The following is a 27,612-nucleotide window of genomic DNA, read 5'->3' as shown; positions in this document are numbered from 1 at the left end:
TATTGTCTGGATATCTGTGATGGGCTCTGTGTTTTGATACCTTCTTCATGACTGGGAGATAAATTTTCCTTTTCTTCTTTTTTCTTTGGATAGGAAAGAATGCATTTTCACCATTGACCCATCAACTGCCAGAGATCTTGATGATGCTTTGTCCTGTAAACAACTCCCTGACGGTATGAGATCTATTTTACAAAATACTTCTAGTGTTTGTATTCAACTGTAGACACATTTGTATCTATAATTTGTCCTGAGGTATTCTTTACCAAATATAAGTACAGTAATAAACTAATTTTTCTCTTGTTGTTTTAATTGCTTGTTTTCAGAAATCGTAGAGCAGACATCTTCAAGCTGCACTCAGTCTTGGTGGCAGAAAATGCAGAGCCACAGTGTTTTACATAAACAGAACTGTAATTTGATTTGAGCAGATCTCAGCTGTCTTCTGTCATTATGGGAGTTACAGCTGAATAGCTAATGCACCAGTCCTGCAGACTGAAGTCTGGGGAAACTTTGACCTTGTATACGCAGTCTGTGGATAAAGGATCCAGTTTTTTTAAGGTCACTGCCTGGATTGTTTTTTGGTGTTTATGGGATGCTGGAAATTGTCAGACGAGCACAATGTGCCTTATAAGTTGTGTTTTTCTTCTCGTTCCCTTCTGAGCTTTCTCTTCTGCCTTATTTGTACTTTTACTATGCCATAAGCCAACAGAACAGAAATTAAAGCTCCAGAAGCCAAATCTTGACCAAAGTAACTTCTCTCTTGTAAGCTTACTTTGCCATCCCAGTTCTGCTCATTTAGTTTGAATATTGCACGATTAGATTAGCCTATCCACCACTAATAATGAAGATAAACTGATTTTTTTTGGTGTGAGCTTAGTTTTTCTTGCTTTTGCTTATCATTGCAAGATGATGATATCAAAGACATCATTTCCTTTTTTTGGCTTGGTTTCATTCTGTGCAATGTGGCCAATGAATTGTCATGTCATTTAGGCCCAGGTACAGAGTAGTATTACAGTGCTGTAAAACTGATAAAAAAGCAGAGGTGAAAGAAAATTTGAAGCCTATAAAATTAATTGTGCTGTACAATAGCAGTTTTGAGGCAAGATTAAGGAAAAATTGCCATTTAGTTTCACAGAAAATGTAAACAGTCTTCTTGAGAGATCTTAAGCTGAACTCTGTTCTCTCTCTTTCCACTTTGTCATCTGAATTACTGTAGGTTTATGACAGTGTTGTGATCCCACAGGTCCTCAGATCTTAAGTGTTGAAACTCTGGCTTCTGAGCCTTTACTGCTCACATATGCATGGGTTTTAGATGCTGCAGGAACCATTCACTGAGCTGGTTTGTGGTGCATACATCTGCATTGTTCTTTCATCTACAAGCCATTTGGAGAAAATGTTCAAGGAAAATACCAGTTTGAACAAGAATTCTTCTTTCCCAGAAAGTCTGAAAAGCCATTGCAGAGCTGCCACTCATAACTGGGGCTTGTGGATATATCTGCTGATCAGGGATGTGGCCACCCTTGAAGTCTGCCTTGTCTTTCCAACCCTGACAGAGGAGAAGATCCAAGAGGCAGAAAAGTGAATGCACCCACTGGGGGCTGTCCCATCCCGAAGGCCTTTGGTAACCCCCACGTTTCATTTTTCATGAACCATTAGGTGGGAGCCTGCTCCAGCAGCCCTTTGTGTGCCAGATCTCTGCCTTTTGGCCGGAGCTGTAGGTCCTTGTTTCACCCTGGTCTCTCAGTGAGAAGATGCTCTGAGCTGGAGCCTTCCTTAAGAGTGACCTTGTCTATGCCTGTCCTGGGCATTGTGTGCTCAGCCTCTCCTTTTAGCTTGTGATCTGCTGTGAGAGTGGTGCCCACACTCACAGAATTTCATATGGCAAATTTCACAGGATATTCTGAGTTGGAAGGGACCCATAGGGATCATCAAGTTCAACTCTCAAGTGAATGGCCCGCACGGGGATCACAGCCATGACCTTGGTGTTATTAGCACCGTGCTCTAATCTCACTCCATCACCTTCAGCTAAGGGAAGTCACTTCCTGGAAAAGCCATTTTGTTGAATCCTAGGGATCAGGTTTTAAATCAGCATGGAAAGAACCGACATGGAAATACCCTTTCATTTCTTTTAAAATCTCTGGTGTTTGTTTGAAATCTCTGACCTTGTGGCTCAGATCCATTCAGGAGGGAGCTGAGGAGCGGAGTGGGAGTGACTGCAGGGAATGCCTCTGCATCCTTGGAGCAGGCATGGTGGATGGCTGACTGACTCCCTGAGCAGGCACAGGAAGGAAATCTCAGCACTGTATCTATGCTTCAGTGTATTTTTAAAACTTGAAAAATCTCTGAAGCAGAGATGTGCAGTCCAGTAGCTGGAACCATCTCCATTTTTACGGCTCCTGATGTCATGCAAAGAGATGCCTGTAAAGTCTTTTAATGAACATGAGCAGTAAAAACAACTAAGAACTGATGGACTCTTGTCCTTTATCCTCTCAGTGTGCTGCTATTTGAGGCACAAACTTGATGCAACATTTCATGGACCTTCTTCTCTGCCCACTGTGGTTCAGTATTGAAATGCTGAATTCCAAAGGTTAAATTTTTTGAATACTTTCTGATCTGAAGAACCCAATAAAAACATTATTTTGCAAGCCTCCTATAAGGGATATCTGTTTCACATGCAGTTGGCAATATAAGCTGTATTTTGTGCCCATTTTTAAGGTGTCACCTTAGAGATACAGCCGCAGAGCTTGTTGTCCAAGAGACAAGGTGTTGGATCCTCAGCCAGGGTACAAGCATCCAAAACCAGTGCTGGGGGTCCTTTGGGGTCACTTCTTTGTGTTCTCTTGCTTGCAAAGTTACGGCCGTTTCCAGCTCTTCGGTGTTTAGGAGAGCCCCTGTGGGAACCTCAATTGTGCTTAATAGAAACTTTTGACGTGTTTTGGAGGTACCCTGAGGATTTTTGGCTTTAAAAGTTGCTATGCTAGCTGTAATTAGCATGACAAAGAAGAGACGTTGTAGACGTTAAGAGCTTATCCAGGTCTGGCAAGGCCGCATCTCTCACGAGGGCAAAGTTGTGTTAAGAGTTAACACAGCTCTTATTCAAAATGTAAACGTGGTTACAAGAAATTATTAGTTTTTCCATCTCTTTTGCCCATATGTAAAACACTTAAAAAAACCCCACCATAAAATCCCGACATGAGCAAACCACATATCTTGGCATCCTCATGATGTCGGGAGATCTCCAAAAATCAACAGAGAATGTAGAACCCAATTCAGAAAATGTGTCTCTGCTGGTGTATAGCACCTTGAATTTCTACAAAAAACCCACATTCATTGCCTACACTTCTATCAGACAGGTAAATCAGGGCATTTCAGAAGATTTTGGAGAATGAAATTGTCTTTGTCCTCAAGTATTTGTTGTTAACTTATTCAAGATCGTGACGGTTTCTTTGCCTTGAAGGATCTTAGGCAACAAGCAGAGAGGTAAGGGACTGTCTTTTCACCTTTGCGAAGTTTTAAAACTTCTCAGTGTGACCCCTATCAGTGGATGGAGGGCTCTGCCAAGCTACATCCTCAGTAAAAGATGGAAAGGAATCTTTTTGCTGAAGTAGTCCACAAATCTGTCATGAGAAACTACCTGGTAGCAGAGTGTCACTAGCAAAGGAACCATGGGATGGCTGTGGGAAGAGCTGTATTTTTAATGGAGCTTGCAGTAGGATATTGCAGCAGTTGGAAACTTTTCCAGGGATGTATGTCTTAAGTGGGCCGGTCTGGTTTTGAGAGGATTTTATATTGGAGTCTGGTTTTGATTAACAGTCGTGCTCCTCGTTATTGTTTAATGATAGCAGTAGGGAGGTGAGCTTGCTGTTCACTCGTTTGTGAGTGTATATTTTAAAAGAGATCAGCTCCAATAAAGAAGGAAAATAGGGTTATTTATGTAACAGCTGCAGAAATATGAACAAACTGTACTCGATTTAGATGACTCAGCATAAGCTTGGAGTAAAAGATGGCTCTGGCCTGCACCTAGTTTCTGCAGCCTTTGTAGAGCTGTTTCAGGGTAGCTTGAGGTTTTTAATAAGTTCATTTCAGTCAATGGTTTTTTGTGATCCTTTCTGCACGTCTTCTAGCAAATTACTGCAGCCAGGAGTGCACAGCAGAACTGTTCTCAGGTCGTGCGGATGTTGCAGACCTTCGCAGAAAATAACTGTACTGCTTTTAGCCTGCATGTTTTCACCCAAGGTTCAGAGGTTTAAAGATTTATTCTGATCTCAGCACGTGAGAGCTGGTGAGATTAGGAGACCTGGTGTGGCACCAGGCATGTTTCTCACACATGCCAAATTTCTTCTGGGAATTACCTGCCAGTGGTGTTTGTATTCCTGGTAATGCACGGTACTGATGCAGTTGTGTTCGAAGGCTGCTTACTGGTAGGAACAGAAATGAAATCTGGCACATTTCAAGGCAGACAATTCCATCTAGTGAAAGGTCAGGCTGCGATGGGAAAGGATGCAGCAGAAATGATTGGGATGTATTTCTGAGGGGTCGTCTTAACCTGTTTGCAGGTCTTTTGATGCTGATCTCAAAATTGTGCTTTGGGTCATTCTGACAGAGCTTCTGTACATTTGTTTTTGTGTGTATTGATAACCAGCGTGGTTATTGATAACCACTGTTGTTCTTTCATTCCTGTATCCTTACAACGTCTACAAAGTAATACAAGTTTAAGTAATTTAAATCTTTTTCTAGGAGGAATTGTTGGATGGCAAAATAGAAACATATTCTACAGACTGTTTGCCCTACTTTTCATATGCTTAGTGACATTGGTTGTCTGCATTTTGGGACAAATAGATACATTCATTGACTCTTCCCAGTGTTTATGTTCCTCTGCTTTCATCCTTATTCTTTCCTGAATAAGGTTGCAAACACTTGGGATGTTTTATTTTTGCAAAGTTGCGTGCACTTATACTTTGCTCTTCTATTCAGCTCTCTTCCCTCTTCTATTCAGCTTTGTCCCCCTGGACACTTAAGGACTGTAGGAGGAAATTTGCGTGGTACAGGACCCTTCAGCTAATCCCCTTGGTCCCTTCAGGACAGAATATTGAGAGAGTTTGTAATTGGAGTCTTGCTGGGCAGACTTACTTAAGATAAACACTGAAGAGTGGAGTAGTGTTGAATCAAAAGTTACATTATGAAATTACTATGCTTCCTTCTTTGTAAGATATGTAAGATGAACAGACACCAGATCCAGAGAGAAAATGACAGAGACACATTGATGTATGAGTCAAATGTAAAATGACCATAAACTGCAATTTATTTAAATTTACTGCAGGAGTCAAATATCAGAAAATTAAAAAAGACCTAGAGGGAGTGGGATTGTGCGTAACATTTGGTCAGGTTTTGCTTCAGGATCAGACATAATTAGTTGGTCTCTCCTGTTACCTGCTGATTAGTTTGGAGGGGTTTTGTTGTGTCACTAGCAAAGTGAAAAAGATATATTGTAGTGATTAAAAACAGGTGTATATCCTTTTTTCCTATCAAGGGCTTCTGGTTGCAGAATCTTTGAAATATGCAAAATGCCCTCAGATCTGTGCCAAATCCAGGTCCCTGCTGCATCCCACAGTGGGCTCCAGTGTAACGCTGGGAACTGCAGCATGTGCGGTATATTTTGCCTCTTCTTTTAAAGTAACATGGAGTTGTGAGAGGAAACACACATCACTTTCAATTTCCCAGTGCAGGGTTGAATGGAATCAGAGGGTTGAACTGTGTCACCTTTTCTCCACAAACATCTCTCTTGAAATCGGTGACATGGGGCTCCCCTCAGTTTCACTGGACATAGGGCAGCTTGCTCCAAACTGCTGGTGTGGAAAGGGAAATAGGCTGAGCCTAATTCCCAGATAAGTGCATTAAACTGATTGATAAGGTATTCGAGTGATTAAGAAAGTTTGGATTTGGTTGGAGCATTGATTGCTGGAACATAATTTGTCAAGACATTTTTTGCATATGTTTGAAAGCTGCTTGTAAGAAGGTTGATTATAATCTTGGTTAAGCAAAAATGGATAGGATTTGTTATTGGTAATTCATATTTATTACACTGGAATTTTGTATCAAGTATAGGTATTTTATAAATATTTCATCTTTATCCCAAAAGGCTCTTTTTTTTGCAGTGTACAGAGAAAGCTGTGTGGGAAAAAGACATGGGATTAAAACAAAATAAGAAGTAGATTTTCTGTGAAGGACACAGAACATGCAAACAGATGTGCAAATACCAGTAGAATTACTCATAAAAGTTAGTTTACTTTCCTGCAGGAAGAAGGATGCTCTGGGCAAAGTCGCCTTCCGGATCATTTGAGTTCATAAATTCAGGACCTGGGACAATTCCCCAGAGATTTAGAGGTGTGGGATTTTGTGTCCTGGGGGATCTCAGGGGTATTGGTGGGTACAGACTTAAAATCAGAGTGTCTAGTTGTATATTGAAGAAAAAAAACCAACAAATGCCCTTAAGGAGCTGGATAATGGAAAGAAGATCCAGAAATTCTAGTACAAACAGATCTAAAAGCACTTTGCTCAGGATTCCTGTTCATTGAAAAGGACATCAGGGACAAGGAGAATCTTTGGGGACAAACCAAAAAGGATAGGGGATGACCAGATAGAGCTAGAGAAAACAGGATCTTTCAGTAAATTCAGCAGGTAAGAGTCAGAAGATATGTGAGGAAAATAAACTTTGAAAGGGTAGCTGGGAAGACTTTCCAACATGGTTATCTTCAGTCATATGTTCTGTTACATGTAGGCAGCAAAGGAGTTACTGCTGTATATATTCTTTATTATTAACTTTCTGAAATGGCAGGATCCCTCAGAATCGCTGAGCAATTGTTTTGACTTTTAATCTATTGCAGTGCAGAGTTTCAGAACCCAGGTGAACAGGAAAAACATCTTACACTGTGATCCACTACAGTATTTCTTGATTGTGAACTATTATGCCAGTTACACAGGAAGAGTAAAACCAGGTGCAGATGAGAATGTTTTGGAAATCTTTCAAAAAATATACAAAAGACTGAGATGACTAAAAGTGAAATCTCAGCAGCTGCCTTCTGTTCTCAAAGAACTTGAAATGTCAAGGCTGTTCCGTGGAAGGACATTATATGTGTTTGGCCTAGGACTAAATCCCAAGGTCTCTTTGAATGCCCGGGAGTGCTCAAGCAACCTTGAATTGTTGTGTACAGGAGAGGTATCACAGAAGGGACTGACCTAGCAGTGGAGAGAGGCTTGTCCCTCCCCACTATAAACCTCCGTTTCAGGAACAGGATGACATCCTACACCCAAAATTATTGTAATTCATCTTGAAAGCTGCTGGGTGTCACTTCCCGTCTCTTTAAATTCAAAGACTGCTGATTTCCTGACAGAGTTAGCCTCTTGAGTTGGTCTTGGAATAATGATAAAAATAACTAATGTCAGGAATACTCGAAATTGTCCTTTTACTGTCATCACGTTGGCTGAAAACCTCACTGTTCAGAGACTGCTTGAAAGAGCTAAGCACAATCTACCTTGGTAACTCCTCCTGACTAGCAGAGAGTACCTTCTGAGTCAGGAATCTGAATCACGGCAGCACAGTCATTGCCTTGGTGTCCTGCTTGACATCTTGTGTCGATGAAGTGTTGAAGATCCATCTTCCAAGTGCTTGGGATAGACTCTGTATAGCTAAGATTCGTGTTGGGTCTAAGACATAAGTAGTCATCTAGAGGTTCTCTCAGAGATGGCCAAAAAGCAAGAACTGGCATTCAGTGGATAAATCCGATATATTTGAGGTTTGTAACTCCTCTTCATGTTGCTCATTACACTTGAATCTTGCAAAGAAATCAATACAATTTGCAAAACCTCCAAGTGGAACTTGCTATTTTGGCAGCTCACAGGGTCTGTTAGGCACTTGTGCAAGCAGAGAGGAAACCAGCTCTCCTGTGACCCTCTGCAGTGTAAGCAGGCACCAGCACAGGAATGGAGAGAACCTGCGTGGGCAGGAGGTGGGACACAGGCATTGCTGCATAAGGAACCGCTCCGTCTGGTCTCAGTTTTTCAGTGGACACCTTTGATACATCAAAAAAATGTCACATTCTCTTTGTTTTCCATCATTATACTGTCTGTCCCCAACTGTTCTGTGCTCTGGCCTGACCTCTACTATTAAGATACTCATGCTTCACTTTTATCTGTATTTTTCTGCTTGCATGTTGCTCAGCAGTATGAAAAAATCTGTATTCAGTGTGATTATTCTGTTGGATATCATTGCCCATGTCCTTCAGTCTGCAATTAAATGTTTTATCTTGTACATGCTGTGTGAATTCTGTCCTGAGTATTTAGTATTTTTCCCTCGGGAGAATTCCTTCCTTGTGTAAGTATCCAACTTCATGGTGCAGTGGTACCACTTGCACAGAAGAGCTCTTTCATTCTTCTGCAGAGTTATTGCACCAAGTTTTAAGGTAGTTTTCAGGAAAGGTATAGGTAGCAGGTGCCTTCTGGATGGCAGCATCTTCTGTCACAAGGTGATGAAGAGCTGATGTGAGTTGACTGGTGGCCCACAGGAAAGGAAACTCCTTATGTTTCCCTGCCTTGGTGACATGAAATGATCTGTGTGGTCTGGAGACTTCTGATTGACACCAGCTTAGATGTTTCTAGCTCATGGGAACTGGAACCCCATGTTCCCGTGGGAGGATTGACCTTCCTGCTCTCCTGAGAGCCCGGGAATGCCTGGTGCTGACCAAGAGCCATCTCTGAGTATACCCCTCAGGAGGGGGGGAGCACCTTCCTTGCAGGGACTAAGCCTAACCAAAGTGTTTGAAACAGTGCTTAACTGATTTGGTTTGTGCTGGTTTGTGTATAAGACTCAGGGCTCTGTCATGCACAACGCATGAAGTGCCACCTTATGGAGGTGTCCTAACTTTGTTTCGAGGTACAAAAGATGGCTTTTAAATTCTATTAAGTGGTTTTAGGACATTGCTGAATTTATTAGCTGCTGCAGGCAAAGATTTTATGCAATTCACCTGAAAGACCTGCTCCCAGCATTTAATTTATTAATAGATAAAAACTCCTCATAATTGGGAAACTATTGAAAGAATTGCTGATGGCTCATGGAAAACTCTAGAAGATATTTCTGCTTTTCATCTTCACTTGTCCTTCATTGCACTTAATGAACAGATGAGTTTTGTACCTCACATAGAGCCATTCCCAAATTGGTTTGTAAAATTGTAGTTTTACAATTAACATTCAGTTACATTCAGTTGATGCAAGAGACAAAATAGCCAGAGGTCAGGGTACTTGAGACTGGAGTAAAACGGTGCTTTAAAAGTCACTACAAAGCAGGTAGGGGTTATTCTGGGTTTCAGACTCATTGACGTTCTACATTGACCTTTTAACTTGAAGAAGAAAACAACAAAAATCCTGTTATGGTTTACTTTTGTGAAATACTCTGAATGTTTCCTGATTCTCTTAGGACTGCTACAAACATGACTTTGCGATGTCACCATTCCTATCAGTGGTTTCTCAGATACTTCCAGAAGTCAAGGAAGTGCCAAGACTTTCAGTATGGGAAGAGTTAACATTTTAAGATGTTTTTATTTTTATTTTTTTTCCTTCTCTGTTATCTTATGCTGTTTCTTAGTTTGAAACAACTGGGGCCAATCTTGGTTCTGCTGTCGTTGAGGATTTGGTCCATCTCCCAGCTCCTGAGTTTGAGCAGTTAAATGAGAAAAGTTGCAGCTTTTATTATCTGTACATCAGCCCAGCTCCTCCTAAAGGAAGGGATGTAAATGTGAAGGTTGAAGGTTTTAATTGTGATTTAAGAATGAAAGCAAAAGCCCAGACCCAGCCAGCACTTTTACAGTCTGATGCAGGCACTTGTCGTGACCGTGCTGACAATGCTGCGTGTGCTGGCTCCCTTTCTCTTTGCCCTGTGGATGCTGAGGGCCTGACTGTGGCTACATCTTCAGATGCTACAACCCCCCCAAAAGTGACTAAGCATAATTCAAAGAAGAGTTTAAATTCCCTGAAACCTTGGCCAGGCTGTTCGTGGTGGTCTTGAAGTCTGTTTGTGGCTGGTGGGTGAAGGGGGCTATTTCCATGGGACATTTTTCATGCAAACCAGTGGCAGAGGGGTTGGTAGTATGTAGTATTTTGTGGATTGTTACCCTTTAGAGGTGCTTGTTGTTTGTTTGGGCAGACAGTTTTTCCTTTTTTGAAGTTATTGCAACATTTACTAAGGTCATATTTATGCTTGAATGGAAAAGTTGCTGCTCTGCGCCCCAGGGACTTGTCCCATTCTCTTGAGATACAGGATTCTGATCCTTCTGCCAGAGTCTTTTTGTGAGGTTATGTCAAGGAAGAGACCTTTAGAGAAGGGAAAAACTATTACTTGCTTAAAAAAAAAAAAAAAGGTGTAATTAGTTGCATTTCAGTTGGCTAAAGAACCATCATGTGATAATTTAAAAAATTTGGTTTCTTGGTAAACAAGTTAATGGATTTATGCTCAGTTGCACTGTGCTTTCAAAAAGCAAAATGACCCTAGGGCACACAAGTAAAATTTAAGCACTTTCTTTGTTATTTTAAAATAAGTATAAGGTACTGATTTTCTGAACAACAGCTTGGCTTCCTGTGGTGGAAGAGTAACCTCAGACGAGAATTAAAGCCACCCACCTTTGTCTTCAGGCTCCAGAGCAGAGAAATAACTCACTCTTTCTGTGGTTCCACTTTTATTTTTTATTAAACTCTTCTCTTCCTCTTCTCTGTCTTGCACTTTCTTTCCTTTCCCACCTGCTCTTTTCTCCCAGTCTTGTTCTTTTCTCTCTCTCATTTGTTCTCTCTCTATCCCAAGATGGTCACTTCTGGCCCTTAAGTTGTGGATGTACATCCACATACCAGAGAGAAGCAGAAATATTTGGGTTTGGATCAGGTCCGTAATTTAAAAGTGTGTGTTAAAAATCCCTGATGGCCCTGCCTGGTTCCAGCAGCTTCCCCAAGTCTTGGTGCTATTTTCTGCCTCGGTGCAACTTACATTTTTTTGTGTGTCTACCTCTATTATGGTCTGTAGCCCCCCTGGCTGTCCTTCCATAGCAGACACAGTCCTCTCCTGTTTGCCATGATCACATGTGAGAACCTCAGCCTTGATTAAGACCCACACTCTTCTCTAGAACTGCCAGTAGCAACAAAATGTGCATGTAGGTTAAAGGCCTCATTTCTCTCTCTTTATGCAAGCTTTTCATACTTTTGCAAGGTGCTAAATACTGCTTTGCAGGTAAGTGCAGCAGCATGATATCCCAGGGCAGGGGAATGGGAAAAGAGCTGTAATTATTCGCTGCAAGAGTTTGGTCTAACCAGGGAACAGGGAAAAGCTGACTGCCTTGTACTGCTGGTGGGTGGTTGGCTGTTTTCTGGCTAGAGCAAACACTTTATATCTGCTTTGAACTTTTCTGTATCTCACTGAGTGATAAAGATGGTGTGAGAAATAGAGGTTAATACAAACCCCCTGATATTCAATTTTAAGTTGACTTAACACATTTCCTCATGTTTGTCTTCCCTCCTGAGAATGATGATGCTTGAAGGTGAGATGAAGGGGAGTGTGTCTACAAGGTAGAGAATTACCTTGTGATGTTTTATCCTTGAAGAGCTGCATTTTTAAGTTACATGGTCCTAAAATTCACATATGCTAAGGTATGAAGTGAACTTGCTTGATCTGTCTCTCTGGATTTGTGCTATGACTGAGTAGGGTTGCTGAAGACAGGGAAGAAGGATTTGCTGACTGGGTGTTCCCTCACCTACTGTTCAAATGCATTCAACTCAACTTTCTAATTTCTGGGGCAAATGATGTGACTTGCTGGGTTGGCAGTTTTTATGAAGCATTTACAGTCTGGAAATGCCTTTTCCTTCTCTTCCAGCTCTTTCTTGCTAATCCTTTTTTGTTTATAATTTTCCTCAATAAAGAAGAAAAGAAGTTCTCTGAACTGTTTTGTCATAGAGAGTGAGATCATCAGAAAAAAGAAAAAAAGGAACAGCTTGTTCTTTGTTCTTCTGCAAGGTGCCACCACTCTTCTTTGATTTTAGCATCATATCGACACACACAAGGTTTTGGAGTGAGTTCAAACAAACCAGATTCTCAGATCAAGGAGCCAAACCTTCTCCAAAACAGCTGTGTGCCTGGTGCAGCATTGTGCTGGGGGAAACCTGCCTTTCCCCTCCCAGCTCCCAAGGGGAGTTTTGGTGGCTGAGTGCCCAACCCTTTTCCTATTTCTACTTGCAGACCTTTGGGGAGAGCTCCTCATTGCAAAGGGCCTCATTATTGGGTTTTGCAATGCCATGGTGTAATTTCAAACAATGCTCTTGTCTCACATCCATCTTTGTCGCTGCATCTCTGTAGTTGCAGAGAGGAGCTAATAGGGTTCAGCTGGTTAATAAAACACACGTTGCTTGATTCTAAACTGCATTCCCTGTTGCTAAACCTCTCCCATGAGCAGCTTTGTAGTGGTAGAGTTTGAATGACATGACAGTTTTGCACCCACTTTCAGATGAAATGATGTGAAATGAAAAACTCCAGAGATCCTGAGTGAAAGAAGCCATCCAAGTGCCTTCAGCATTTTTCATTGCAATAGATGCTTCCTGCAGCTCTTGCTTTAATAGCAGTGTATGAAGTGTCTGGCTTAATCTCCTGTACATTCTTATGTAAATTCCTTTAAAAAAACCCCAAACCTTAGACTGGTAGTGTATACCTAGCTTTAGGTGTTGTTGTGCAGCTTTTGTTCTTCTGTAAGAGAATTTGGGATGAAGCAAGTCTGTGGTTTGTAAAGTACTTGTTTCTCTAAGAAATTTAGGGTATAAAAGTCTATCATGATGGAGAGCAACATGGCAAGGTTGGAAGCCTCAATTTGCTAGGAAAAGTAGATTTTTTTCATCAAAATGAAAGTGGAGTAGGCCATGTGTAGTAGCCTGTTGTGTGGGGTCCATATAATGTCCACCCTTTTCCCCTTTTCTCTGCTCTCTCTGGCAATGCTTTTTTGATATATGAGTTCAGGTTTAACTCTCTTTTCATTCAGGCCACATTTTCTTTTTTTTTTCCTTGGGACATAACACTAGACTTGCAATGTGAAATGTTTGTTTTGTGACTTTGTCATAAAAATTAATGAGACTAGAAAAACAGTTTGTGGACCTGGAAGAGAATCATAGTGAATAGTATTTCTCTATCCACAAAGCTCTCTCATTTTAATTAGCAAATAAACCAGCAGGCAGGTATTTCTTTGCAGGCTTAGGCTGGTATTTTGTCTAGCACATTCAAAAGCAGTGATTTGAGAGAAATCAGATTGGTTGATCAGTGTGCTGTATCTTCAAGTTCTCTTGGTCTGAATATTTTGGGGGTGAGGGAGATAGGGTGATTCATGCTTGAGCAAGATAAACCCAAGAGCTGCCAGTTTGCATTATGTCAATGTATGTAAGAAAATATTTAGATAGAATTTCCATTAAAAGTTCAAAAGCAAGGGGCTCACGCTGACCCCAGCTTTTAGAAGCTCTGGTGGGAAACCTGAATGAAATTTAACTCTGCTCAGTGTGTTTTCGTTGGCTGACTCCATGTTTTATTATCTCATGCAATGAGATCTTTCTCGATTTGTCGATTTTCTATTGAGGACAAAAAGTTCATGTATGTAACAGTGCACATATTGAATTAAAGTACGATTAAAGGCATGATGTAATGACCCCCTCTCCTTTTCCTTTAGTCAATATTTGCCTGCAGGGTCAATACATTACAATATTGACTTCAAAGTGTTCAATATTTTTTTACCTTCTGAGTGTGTTGGCTTTGAGTGTGTGTAATATTAAACCTGTTGGTTGAACTGTTGGTCTAAGACTTACTGTCTAAGTAGTTTCAGGCTTGGATGCCTAATCCACGTAGAGCAGCTTTCAAGGCATGTGATAATATCACAACACAGCTGTAGGCAGTTTTCTGAGGTGAACCATTTGATCTGCAGTCTTTGCTCCCAGCTTCCTAACGAGTGGTGGAATTTGTCCCTTGGTGTGCGATGGGATTTTGCCCTCTCTCCCTGCTGCCATCATATTTACTCTCTGCGGGACCTTCCAGTGACTGGAGGTTATGTGGGCAGATCCAAACCCCAGCGCTCCCGTTTTCCGTGTGTGTTTCTGCTGCCTTTACATCTGTGTTCTGTCAGAGTGTACAAAAACCACTCAAAAAGCAAGATGACACTTTATGTACTCAAAGTGCTGTGCAAACATGGCCTAATAAAGTTAAAATTGTTACCAATTCAAACAGTTGTGCAGGGTGGGCTGGTGCTCACTTCCCTGAGCTCCCAGCTGGGACACAGTGGGCTAGGTACCTCTCCTAGTATGAGCTTGATCCTTCTCACATTTCCTCTTCACCTGTACCCATTTCCTTTCCCACTCTGCTGAAATCCCGCATCATTACCCATCGGAAGGGCACATGGGCAGATGTACTGCTTAATGACAACAGCAACAAACCATTTTTCCTTGAAAAACGTGACACTCTAGAGAAGGGCTTTGATAATGTTCCTTGTGAGGTGTATAAATAAACAGGATTGACACCAGTGTGGGATCTTATTACTTTGTCTCTTTAAAAAAATTAAGGAAAGAAAAAATATTTATAGATACCCAGAGGTTAGTGAATTCCTCTAAAGAACCAAATGTTATAATTAGGAACCCGCTGCACTTAGAAGTATTCTACAAATAAGCACCTCAAATCTAGCCTAGTCCTTCCAGAGAAAACAAAGGTCAATAGGCTGCTTTGAGGATTAGCAAACCAGAATTTCTTGGACCCAGCTACTAATTACTTCCAAAGCTGAGGATGATCACTACTTCCAAATCCCAATTAGTGCCAAAACCTCATGATAAACCTCAGTAGTACTGCTCTCTAGCCTAACTTTTGAATTAAGATACTTCTAGACTGGACTCTAATTAAAGGATAAAAAGCCAAATCTGAAGGGAAGGCAGGATAATAGTGGGAATATTCTGTTATTGGAAAGCTGCACTTGTGCATAGCCTGGTCCAAAACCATTGAAGATTTCCCAGGTCCCCAGCAGCAATTTGGGCTCAACCAGCTTGAAGTGGAAATAAGTGCAGCTCTAAGAACCCGAAAGCATGTGTGACCAACTGCTCCATACCTGGGAAATGGGATCCTGCATTGCCTGTGTGCTTGTAAGGTGGGGTCCCATTTTTCTTGCGTGCAAGATAACAAAGGGATGAGGACTGAGCTCACTATTACAAGCTTCTAACTAGAAGGACTTATCCACATGGTTTTTAAGGGTTTTCACATTTCCACCACTGTGCTTGAGGATTCACTTGTATTTGTATTCCCCTGTTTGCTGTAGCCACACTGGTTGTGAATTTGGTAGTGTCCTGAGAGAGCAGTTTTCATCTCAGATGGAAGAGGTGGAAAGACGTATAATTTTTGTGAGATATTGGCATAAGGCAAAAAGGTAGCACTGGGGGGAAGGGGAGAGGAGTCAGGAGTTAAATATGTCAGCAGTTCATGTCTACGCGCAGCCTACTGACTTCCTTGTGCAATTCCAGGGAACTTGGAAGTGGGAGTTCACATTGCAGACGTGAGCTACTTCGTGCTGGAAGAAACAGAACTGGATAAAGTGGCGAGCGAAAGGGCGACGAGTGTCTACCTAGTGCAGAAGGTAAGGACAGCTTTTCCTTTTTCCATCTGGTGACTGTGTCTTACATTTACCATAAACTGATTTTCAAGGTTCGTTGCCAGATGCTCACAATCAAAATCTGGCTATTATTGCAGGAAGCCTACAGAAATGAGTAAGCTGATGAAAACACAAGAGCTGACATGGGTGCTGACCACCTTGGAGCTTACGGGGAGAGCACGGGGTGGAGCAGTGTGTGACCCTGTGTCTGTGGTCAGAGACCCACGTGTGCCAGGGGTCACCAGCTCAGGAGCAGAGCTCAGCACCAGCTCAATGCTGACCTGAGCCAAGCCTGACAGACCTGAGCTGGCTCCTCTGCTTTGCTCTTGAGAGCTTGAAATCGGCAGATGCAGTGGAGAGTTTTGACTTTGCCTTCAGTGCAGTAGTACAGCTCATCCCTCCCACAAGTGGATGTATGGCAGAGTAGGGTGTAAAACACCGTAACAAAGAAACATCTTGAGGTAAAACAGAAAGCTCACACTCTTATTTTATCTGGGTATCGCAAATAGTGGAGAATGGTGTTCCTTCATCACACAATGAAAAGATATTTGAAATTATACGGATTTTAGCATATCAGAATTAAATGTTAAATTCAAGTTTAATGTTGACTTCTAAACTCGAAAAATGAACAGGTTCAAGTTTAACACTGTTGGAAAGGAAGCATGTAGGTTTTGTCTGTGGCTGTCTCCTTTTCAGTTGAATAAGCAGAAACACTTTGTAGCTTATCAGATATCACTGTCACCATACTTGCAGGAAAGCTAGAAAACTTGGCTGTCAGTGCCCTGTGTAGGCTTGAGTCATCAGCTGCATGAAGAAGAGTGTTGAAGCAGATTAACCTGCTTCTGCTTGCACTTCTGTTCTGTCAGGCTAAAGTCCTTCTGTCCACAGCCCCTTCCAGGATGACAGGATGTTTCCTATAATAAATAAACATATCCTACTTGCTACTTAGGATTAGGAGTGATTCTTCCCTTTCCTTCCCTTCCTGGTTGTTTTCAGGGTTATTATCTGGGGAGGGTTTTGTAATGATCCTTATTCCACTAGCTTCCTGTGTCCTCTCCACACTTTCCAGATGATAAAATGATTTATGTTGCTCTAGTGAAATCAAATTAGTGGTTTGATATCAAGCCATTAACCTTTAGTATCTGTTCCATGACTTTCTTTGGGTGGAAACAGCAAGGCACAGCTTTAGGGGGCCTCAGTGAGTCTGGATGATTTCAGCTCCCTGTGGAACAGCTGTGGTAGCAATGCCAAAGTGTCCCAGCTGGATTCGCGGTAGTGACACCAACACCACACGTGTGCCATGCGCTGGGAGACCCCAGTTCCCACTGACTTGCTGTTCTCCAGGAGTGGGAAGCAATGCATATCTCATGGAAACAGCAGTTCTGGCACCAGTCTTCCCAATCCTAGTCTCTCCCATGATAAGCCCTTGGCTTCTGCTGTGCTCTGCTTGCCCCTCTGATGGATGACTCGATGGCTGTAGCTCTGTGGGAGATGTGGGCTGACCAAGGGGGGGATGTCATTGGGGGCAGCAAAGCTGTAATCCAGGGGGATGTTGTGGCAGCATTTCCAAGTCAAAATAGTGTGGTTTGAAGGCATGTGATTCTTCTTTAAAAGGAGAAGGAAGATTTTTATAAAGAAAGGAGACATCTTTCATAAAAATCCAGTTGAATGTAAAAGCTAATTCAATTTTTTTTTCAAAGCATGTTTTCTCCCTAGCACTGCCAGTCAGTCCTGTGCAATGCCAACATAAGTTACCTGTTGGCCCTCATCTTCAATTGCTCTTCAACTGCTTGGCCTAGCAGTCAGGATAAATGTTTCACCCACACTTCTGCCCTGCAGAAAATATATTTTAAAAGAGTAAACTGGGTTAGATGATGAAATTGTCAATATTTTAGTTGCAAGAGATGAAAAGGAGCTAGGGGATGGGCAAAGGAAAGCAGCCGGGCTGTCTGAAACAAGATGGTAGCGTGACTCTTGTAGAAAGTATGCTTTCCTTTGATGGAACTGTTTCCTAGGACAGCTGTGATTCTGCGAGAGGTTAGCACCACGCTAATCCTCCCCAAAAAGTTAAATAAAGCCACATATTTAATTTTCCTGAACCATGTATCCAAAAGGGGAGTTATTGTGTAATTGCTAGTGGTCTTTTTAATAAAAGTCAAAAGTTTTTGAAATAAGAATGTATCAGGTTTTAAGAAGCAAGAAAACCTAAACAGTTTCCTCTTTTTTGGCACATCTTCTGCTGTTATTTTAGGTGTGAAGCAGCTTGAGTGAGAGGTCAGCCATAAATCCCTATAATATTTTATTGGTCCTATTTTACACTGGAGATCAAAGATCGGAACTGTAAGCCTGTCTTCATGTTAAGTCCAAGGACTTCAAGACATTCACTTTTGACACCAGCAGGTTGTCAGGGTGTTGATATTTTGATAATCTCAGGCTGAGTAACAAAGAGTTGCTCAAAATCTGAATTCATGGAAGTGTTTATACAACTTCTGAGCAGAAATCTTGGCTCATAAACAAATTGCCTATTTCCTTTGAGTGTCTTTTAGTGTATAAGCAAGAGACTTGCTGAGCCCACTCCATTGTTGGACTTCAGCATCCTCCTCCCGGCTCTGGGGAGAGCAGCTGATGGAAACTCTTGGTTAATACAATCCCTCCCCATCAGATGGATGATGGGAGAAGAAGTCACCCTGGGAGTAAGCAGTGGTCATAACCAACCTGAACCAAGAATGAGGGTCAGCCAAAGCGGGATGCCAGCAGAATGGAGTTTTTTGAAGAGAGTAAAACTGCTTGTGCAACTTTGTGAGAATAAGGGGTTATTCTTCCAGAGTTTGTTCTCTTTTCCCTTTGGTTGACTGGCCAGTTTTCCCCTTCTGTTCCTTGCAAAGCTGCTATAGTGAGTCCGTTGGTGGGAGCCACTCTTGGATAACCTGCTCTGAACCTGGCCAGAGAGTCAGTCTTGGCTGCAGCAGATGTTTCTGATTTTATCAGAGTTTTTATCATCTCAGCATGTGTGTGCTCCCTCCCACTGCTCAGCTCCCTAGGAATGAGTCTGAGACTGGAAACTCACATTTGGTTTCTGGAAGCACTTTATTAGTCAAAGTGACAAAACAAAACAAACCCAAGGGCTCTCACAATCAGGAGGTTAGATCTTCCCATGCGGAGGAGTCAGCTGCTAAGCAGTGTGGCCAACCATGGTCACAGGTCTGTCTGTTTTATAACACTGGGATGACAAAGTATAGGAACCTCCCCAGCCCCAGCAGTGCCTTCTCTCACTTTGGTTTTCCGGTGCTGCCCATGGCTTTGGCTGGGACATGGGTCTGCCTGTGGGGAGAATGGCCATTGGGCACTGCTGGAGCAATGAGTCTCCAGGGTAGTGCTGAACACTGGAAATAGGAAGAGATAAATCCTCTGTCTGTGGTTTTATTTGAAATGCAGACCTGCCTCTGCCAGCATTGTGCATATCAGCCTTTCACTCAAAGAAGAGCCCTTTCCAGTATCTCTTGAGCCTTATTAGGCTTATGGGGAGAAATGATGTCTTTTATTAGTCTGACTGATAGAGGGGGATGAAAACCAGACGAGCTCTCACCACCCAAGCCTTTCTTCAGCCCAGGTTTCTATGACACATTCATTAGAAAGGATTTTCTGGGGGGTGTAAGTCCTTTTTTACATTGTAAAATTCTTTTGCCTAGCCCTGTTGGGCCTCTCCAACTGCCTTTCTAGATTCAGCTACATTTATAGACCCCTTATTCCAGGTTTATGATCCCTGTATAAGCCCAGGTGACTTTATTTCCACCTGCAGTAAAACCAAGCTGAATTGATGTGATCCCCAATGTAGCAATTTGCCAAGGAAACCATTTCACACTGGAGGTGCTATCCCTCGGCAGCGTTTCAGCTCGCTGGATTTCTGTGTACTGTGGCACTCCACAGGACAGCTGGCAGGCACCACTGTCCCTTGGCAGACAGTCATGGGAAGGGCAAAGCATTTAAAAAATGCCAGGCAACCTCTGGATTATTTGAAGTGATGCTACGCAACTCTGCTGTTTTGCAAATCTGGACATGAAAGACGTACTTAGGGAAATCTCCTCTCATCCTGTGTCTCCGTCAGAAAGAGATGGAGATAATCCTGTTGCCAAAGTTCCTTTGGGCAGCCCCTGGGATCTCTCCTGAAACATCTTGCTCTCTGAGTGTGACACAATTGTGACATCTTTGTTTGTTAAATGCTGGGCTTGCAATTACTAGGAATCCTTTCAGGCTGTGACCGTATCGTGTTAAGGAAAAAGGAAATGTGTATTTATAACTTAAACTTCTATGCCTTGTGACAGCTGGTTTATTCTCCATGTAGAGGGTGAAGAGGAATTGTGATGTTAAAGCAGAGGGAGACAGTCAGCCAAGGCTGTCGTGGTGTTGAAAACAGGTGTCCTTTAATTCAGTAAGGTAGATAAAATTGAAATACCTTCAGTTCAAGGTCACATTATGCTATGTATGTGTTTGCTGAGCCCAGGAAAAAGTTGATTGCATTCTTGTTCTCCCATGAGACTTCCTCAATGGCTTGGGTTAAGTTACTTTACCTAAAGTTTCTCTCATGTAAAACAAGGGTAACGCAGGTTGATGCTTCCCTATTTAACAGTAGATTTGTTACAGCTAATTGCTTGTTGAGTGTTTAGTGCTGTAATTATGATCTGAGTTAAAGCTTTGCTTGTGTTTCACATCATTGAAAGCCCTTCCATTGAATTATAGCCTCTTGAATTGGACATTAATCCTGCTCAAGTACACTTAAAACAGGCATCCCATTGTTTAGTTTGGGCTATTCTTCATAGATGGGCTTTCATGTTTCATGTAGGCATTTTTCTAGCGGACTGGTATTGCTGCAGGAAGTGTGAAGGGAAAGAGGGCGTTCTAAGGCACAGAAATATTCAATAAGTACAGACCGTTATCGGATGATCAATCACAGAGTTAAGGAGAGAGAGAAAAGCAGCTTTTAATTTGGGTGGAAAAGGGCATCGTAGCTTTTATTAAATTACTAGCACTTTGTTCACTGTGACCTGAACTTCAGGGTCTCATGGTGGTCACGGGTGATCTTAGGCAGGCAGGGATTTCCGATAGTCTGTAAAGCTATTTTCTCTCCTTTCTGGTGTGGGTTGGCACCACTCATGCTAAATTTATAACCTTGTGGTGCGGGTCCTCCCAGGCAGCATGGCTGAGCTCACGTACTGGATCTGTGAGTTATGAATGTACCAGTATTGTTAACGTTCTGTTCACAACTGGAATAACAGAGTTGACGGCCTTTGTGTTGTGGGAAACAGCTTATCATAGGCCGTGCCCTTGTGACCTTCCAGCTGAACCAGGGCTGCTGATTCATGTTGTGACTCCCTGACAGTCCCAGACTGTACAGTTAACCTCTTGGCATTAGCATGCACTGCAGTTAGAATGGATTTATAGCCATCATCTGGTGCCAAACCGCAAATGTGATTAAATATCTTAAGAGTCATTCCTTCAAAACAAGAGGTAAGTATAAAGTGTGTGCACTTTATGGACACCTGAGACTGTTCTTTCTTACTGGTTTGAAGAGCAGTTATTCCACTGCATCCAGGTATCTCTGAAATCACTAAACAGGTGTCACAGAGTTTGGAAGAGCTGGGATTTGTATGCCAGTCAGCTTCCTGCTGGTCCTATATTTACAGGCTGGCACTCAGAGCAGTCAAAACGGAAACTAAATTAAATAGCTAAATTATTTTATGGCAACCAAGTAGAGCATTTCTCTCTGTTTTTCTGGAATGCACCAGCCCACGTTGCTACTCAAAATAAACAAGAGGAATAACTTGGTGGTTCTTTGAGGGCATTTACTGCCTCTTCACAAAGGTAAATAATGAGAAGGGAAATAAGAAGCGAAACTCTAATAATTAGGTTTGCTTCATTAAACAGCTGCTAAAGATTATCTTTACTGCAGACTTCACTTGAGAAATAACTCAGGGATGGTAGAAACACTTGGAGCTGCTCAAGTTTGCTCTAACATGAATATGCTGAAAAGTTTAGGTTTGTTGGTGTTAATCAGGTGACTAATTTGTGGTTTGGTAATTCAATGTTCAGCAGCAGAAATATTGATTAGTTTTAAGGAATTAGGACATGGGTTAAAAAATCCTGCCAGAAATTTGTGTTGACTGACTTTTTGTTCAAACAGAGTTGAACATAATAAAGCAATAATTGTTCTCCATTTGGAAACACCATGGTCAATAGTCATAAAACAGGCACTTTTGTTTATCTCACCAGCATCTATGCATTCCTGTCCGTGCTACAAAGCATGGTTCAATCTTTACTGAAGCCAAGCATGGCTTCTGTGATGCATGGGAGAAATTTCATTTATGCTTTGCAGAGAACAGGCTTGCATTACTTGCCTAATTACATGGTATTCAGTGGCAAAGCAAGAAACACAGTTCTCAAATCCAAGCTCTTCAGCTCCTGACTGCCAGGACCGTGTTTCTTCAACATTAAGTTTCCTGATGTGCTGAGCCTTCCTCATTCTTCCCAGTGCCAAAGTGGCAATGGGAAAGAAGTGGAAAACAAAGCAAACTTTGTGACCTTAAAAGCTGCAGAGTAAGTGTTTGCATAACCAAGGATGCAGGATGCTCCAGGATGGTTGCTCCGGTATGGTTACTCCATTCTTCAGAGGGGAGCACTGGGAATGATTCCCAGGTTGGAGACTGACAGCTGCCTCTGGTCTCATTGAGGGCTGTGAGTGTTGGTGTCATGTCTGACTTCCTCTCATTCCAGAGGGTTTGATTTACTTACTTGTTCCATGCCAGCATGCTGTTCTCCATGTGATATAGCTCTGGCAGGGATGATGCATCCCAGAGCTGTGACATAGCCACTCCTGCCACAGAGAATGTGATCCCAACTGTTTAGTGCATTTTCTCCTTCTGTGCATTGTTGAGCCTGCCCTTTACCAGCTGTTCAGGTAAGCTTGACCACACTAAAAGCTTGTGTTTCACCAAGGCTCTCTTCTCTTCCAGGTGATCCCAATGCTTCCCAGGCTGCTCTGTGAGGAGTTATGCAGTCTCAATCCTATGCAAGATAGACTGACATTCTCTGTGATGTGGAAGTTGACTCCAGAAGGCAAGGTACTTCAAGCAGCAGGCAGTCATCCTGCTAATCTGTCCTACCTTGGTGGCCAGCCCCTGCTCTTGCAGAGAGAGTGGTAAAAATTCCATCCCTTAACACCCAGGTGGATAGCAAAGGTGAAAAATAGTGGAGGATGTAAAACTGTCCCTGTATCTTGTCTTGCTGATGATATACTGTGGAATTTCCAACTGGACTAATCTCTCAACATGGTGGAGAAAGGAGGAATATTTGTATGAATCTCAGGAATAGAGAATGTCCTGCTCCTTGCCAGGTCACCCAACCATTTAATGTCTTGCCTCCAGCAGCAATTCAAAGCTAATGCTTTGGGTGGTACAAGATGTGTCCCCCGACTCCAGCCCTGCCTTCACAGGCAGTTGTGCAATGCAGTGGATGTGGGCAGTATCCCTCTGCCTCTCTCTGGTAAACAGACTATTTAATTCTTCTTCAGAGCTGCAAATTACATCAATCCAAATAAAGCGTGATAGCCCTTCAGCAAAGGCACAGCTACATCCTCTGCATGTGTCATTTCCAGGGAGCAGTTGTGGAAGCTGTCTGTTGGTGCAGCGAGCTGCCCTCAGCTGCCTGCCAGCACTCCCCAGGTCTTCATTTCTCTCCCTATTCTTTTCCCACACTCTTTGTAACCCTAAAATCTCCTCTTTGGTGATCACAGGGTCCCCTCACTAACCAAGAGGGGCTAAAGACTGGCAGGACCAGAGCACACTCTGATCACTTTTCGTGATTTTTTTTTTTTTTTAACCACAGCTCTTTCTGTAGACGCTATTGTGCCAATTTGGTAATTTTTCACAAAGATTAACTTTACTTCCTTGTTATGGTCCCAGCTGCTCTAAAGTATACTGAATCTAACTTTGTGTTTTAGCAAAATAGAGTTGCAGTCCTGGTTCTGTATTTCTGCTGCAAGTCCCTGCTCTGTCACTGAGGTGGATTGTATGTCTGCTGTGAAAAGTGTTCCCCTTCCTATATTCCCCTGTGATTACTTACAAGGCCTTCTAATAGTAGATTCTTGGTGGACCTTTTATTGACTCCGAGTCATCTTTGAACAGCTAATAGTCAAGTCTTAATTAAAATGAGCCTTTAATTACATCTTTTCTCTTGTTCCATGCAACAAATCCATTAGTTGTATTTCAAACAGTGCTCAGTCCAACTGTGTCTGACCAGTGAGAAAACAGAGGATCTGTAGCATCTGCCTTCTGCTGGCTCAGGGAGCAGATCTCCAGAGGAGCAGTGGTCTGGGCCATGGCCATGCTGCCCCTGGGAGAGCAGCGTGCCTGTGGCCATTTCCACAAACTGGTTTCTCCTACAAGGACTTTCAGGGTTGCAGTCTTAATTGAGGTCACTTGATGTGAATTCCAGGTGAAGGCTGGAGAAGAATTTACTCTTTCCAAAAGAAAAAGTGGTTGTAGGGCTTTTGCCTAGGGGGGCATTCTTTTAAGAGCTTGTATTTATAGGTGTTACTATGTCCATATCTCAGTGTAAACAGGATCACATGCTCCCCCATACTCTGCTAGGTGAAAGGGAGGTGAGTTAAAGGCCCCAACACAGCCCTTGAACCTCAGCTGCTGGTGGAGAGCCGTGAGAGCACTGACATTGAGGACAGGACGTTCACAGAATCACAGAATATGCTGAGTTGGAAGGGAGCCACAAGGATCATCGAGTCCAACCCTTAGCCCTGCACAGGACCATCCCCAAGAGTCACACCATGTGCCTGAGAGTATCATCCAAACGCTTCTTGAACTCTGTCAGGCTTGGTGCTGTGACCACTTCCCTAGGGAGCCTGTTCCAGCAGCCACCTATCCTCTGGGTGAAGAACCTTTTTCTAATGTCCAACATAAACCTCCCCTGACACAACTTCAGGCCATTCCCTCGGTTCTGTCACTGGTCACCACAGAGGAGAGGTCAGTGCCTGCCCCTCCTCTTCTCCTCACGAGGAAATTGTAGACTGCAAATTGTAGACTCCCCTCAGTCTCCTCTTCTCCAGGCTGAACAGACCAAGTGACCTCGGTCACTCCTCATACAGCTTCCTCCCAAGGCCCTTCACCATCTCCGTGGCCCTCCTTCCTCAGAGGCTGAAGGGCACTTTATTGCACCCCAAGTGCACAGAGGTACCATAACCTTGAGCCTCCAAGGCAGAGCCCAGCAGCACTACCAAAGGTGAGAGCTGCTCTGAGATTCCACTGTTCCTATTCCAAAGAAAGTAAGTCTAAAGCTTATGCTTTCCACAAGGAAAAGCCGTGCAGATTCCACATTTGAATGTGACTATTGATAGCTTGTTGGGATTTTTAATTTTGGTTTTCTTTTAGAAAAATAATGCCAGGTTTAGCCTTTTCTGGAGACAGGGACTTTCTTGTTGCTATTGCTCTTGGGTTCTGAAGTTTTCTAGTTTTCATTAACTGTAACAAAATGTTGCCTGAGCAGCACTCCACATAGCTCCCTGGACTACAGTGGGATAGTGTGACACCATGTACCCGAAATGACTTTCCAAGGGCAGAGGCGTTAACCTCATTGTTACATCTGTGCTGTTCCTCTGAAGCAGAGCTGGGCGTTAATAGGAACGACGTAGCACGTTCTTGTTGGGATGCAGTCAACAGAAAGATATTTGCAAACAAACAATGCAACTTTTCTTTTTAAGTCTTGCCTGCTGATGTTTGAAGCACAGACCTGCTGGTTCCTTCTAACAGTGACAAGGAAAAATTGCTTCAATCTCAAACATCCTGTACAAACACTGTGTTTTCCAGGCTCAAAACTGTTGTCGTCAGCCAGGACGTGATACAGACACTGCCTTGTGTGGAGAAAGACCTCAGCCCCCTGCACAGCTATGCCACACCCTCAGAGAGACCTGTAGCCCCAGAGACTGTGCTGTTGGGAGGGTTTCAGCTGAGCAGCACTGGCTGTCATCACAGGCTGTGCTCAGGAAGTGGATCATTTAAAGAGCAGTGCAGCCTCTTCCACACCAGAGATTGTGTTTGCTTAATATCAGGAGATTTCTTGGGTCCAGCAGATTTCATCAGATGTTACTGACCTACCAGATATGCATCCCCCATCACCACAAGAAGCTGAGCCACATTTAATGGGATGCAGCAGAGCACAGAGGAGGTGCTGCCAGCACCGTCACAGCATCTCTGTTCAGCTTTGTGGCTTTCTCTTCCTTTCTTTCTCCTTGGCTTAGAGGAAGGGACACACACAGAATAACCATGAGCTGAGGGTCAGAGCACTTTATATTGCAAGATGCCACTTGCTGCATCTCCACTGTTAGAGTACTTTTGAATTAGAAATGAGCTTAAATGCCCTGTGACTTTCAGAGCTCTGATCTGCAGAGTTATACTGCACAGTATATATTCTGTGAGGCAGCAAGGGTATTTTTGGGATCAGGCCTTTACTGCTAAGCAGAAAGTTTGTCTTTCTGAAGCCATGTCCTTGATGAGGCTGTCACAGAGATCTGGCTGTTCTCCCTGGGCACCATCACTTGCAGAATTTACCTTGTCCTGTTGTGCTGATGAAGGGGTGAGGTGGCACTTGTAGCTAAGGGAGAATTGTAATTCTCCAATCATTCTCTGAGCACTTGTGCTTTGAATGGTTTATCAGAGACTGCATCTCTCTCCAGAGCCCTCATGCCAACACTCTTGACTTTTGTGAAGAGCCTTCTGCCCATGTCCTTCTGTGTTTTCTCACTGGCTTGATGAGCTGTTGAATTCTTTTCTGTATCTCAGCTGAAAATAGATTTTCCTTTCTCTTTTAAGACATAATTCTGAATTGCTACTTCTACATTGGTATTCTGTTAGGGAGTTTAAAATTGAGTGACTTCTGATTTAAAATAAAAGAGTGTTATAAGCAATTTATAGAATATTTTCCTTTCGATTCCAAAATAGTTTGAAAGCCCGGAAAGGTTCCTGGCTTGAGTTTGGGCCTAGGACCATAAACATGTTTAGAGAAACAAGGGATCAGTGACTCTTTATCTCTCCTCCAGACCCACCAAAGTCCTACTCAGGTACTTTCACAAGTGCAAGTCATACAATGAGATTCTTCCAGTACTCCTGAAAACAGCGTATTTTAAGGCCAGCCCCTCGTACCCTGGTGGCCACACTTTAACTGAAGAGGTGGAATTCATTCTGCCATGTTTTAGGTAGGAGATCTGACATGTGGGTATCTGCCTGTTGCCACTCCTGCAACCTGGTAACCTTTGACTCAACGGACTGATTTCAAGTTCTGGATTGGCTGTAGTTCTTTGGGCTCTATGAAGGAGGGAAATAAGGTAAAGAAGGGAGATCCAAGCAGTTCCCTATGTATATGCACAATATATTGTTATATGTTACATGCATGTGCATGTTACTCAACGCTAGACAACGTATATGGGCAAAAGGTCTGATGGTCTCAGTAGGACAGGAACTTCACTTGGAGAACACAGGCAGTGGTGAGGTCTGGTGTCATTCCTTGCAGCGTTTGTACAACTCCCCAAGCTTTCGTGCACTGGAAGAATGAGTCCTCAGATCGACTTACACTTTCCAATTTTGCAGATCCTTGATGAGTGGTTTGGGCGGACAGTCATCTGCTCCTGCGTGAAGCTAAGCTACGAGCATGCACAGATTATGATTGAAAGCCCTGGGAAGGTGTTATCACCTGAAGAACTGCCCCCTGTCTCACCTCAGCACTCAATAGCTGAGATCCAGGAAGCTGTGCTGAACCTGCATCGAATTGCCCAGAACCTCCGCAAGCAGCGCTTCACTGATGGTGCCCTGCACTTAGACCAGGTAAGTACAGCCCCTTAGGGGGCTCCCACTCCACTGGAGCAATTTCACCT

At 42.9% G+C, this 27,612-nt stretch overlaps 1 protein-coding gene across 4 annotated transcripts in view; it reads left to right on the top strand.

Annotated features, from left to right (window-relative positions):
- DIS3L2 (DIS3 like 3'-5' exoribonuclease 2) overlaps positions 1-27,612 on the top strand; it is a 183,193-nt gene that overhangs the window by 93,242 nt on the left and 62,339 nt on the right. For all 4 annotated transcript variants that reach the window (XM_032698257.1, XM_032698259.1, XM_032698260.1 and 1 more), the window contains 4 exons: positions 94-173; positions 15,556-15,668; positions 22,691-22,798; positions 27,329-27,562. In XM_032698257.1, coding sequence (XP_032554148.1) covers positions 94-173; positions 15,556-15,668; positions 22,691-22,798; positions 27,329-27,562 — 535 coding nt within the window. The remainder of the gene's footprint in view (positions 1-93; positions 174-15,555; positions 15,669-22,690; positions 22,799-27,328; positions 27,563-27,612) is intronic.

Source organism: Chiroxiphia lanceolata, chromosome 10 (assembly GCF_009829145.1).
Source record: "Chiroxiphia lanceolata isolate bChiLan1 chromosome 10, bChiLan1.pri, whole genome shotgun sequence".
Classification (NCBI taxonomy): domain Eukaryota; kingdom Metazoa; phylum Chordata; class Aves; order Passeriformes; family Pipridae; genus Chiroxiphia; species Chiroxiphia lanceolata.
Note: the sequence above shows the minus strand (reverse complement) of the source record. Positions and strands in the feature narration are given on the sequence as shown.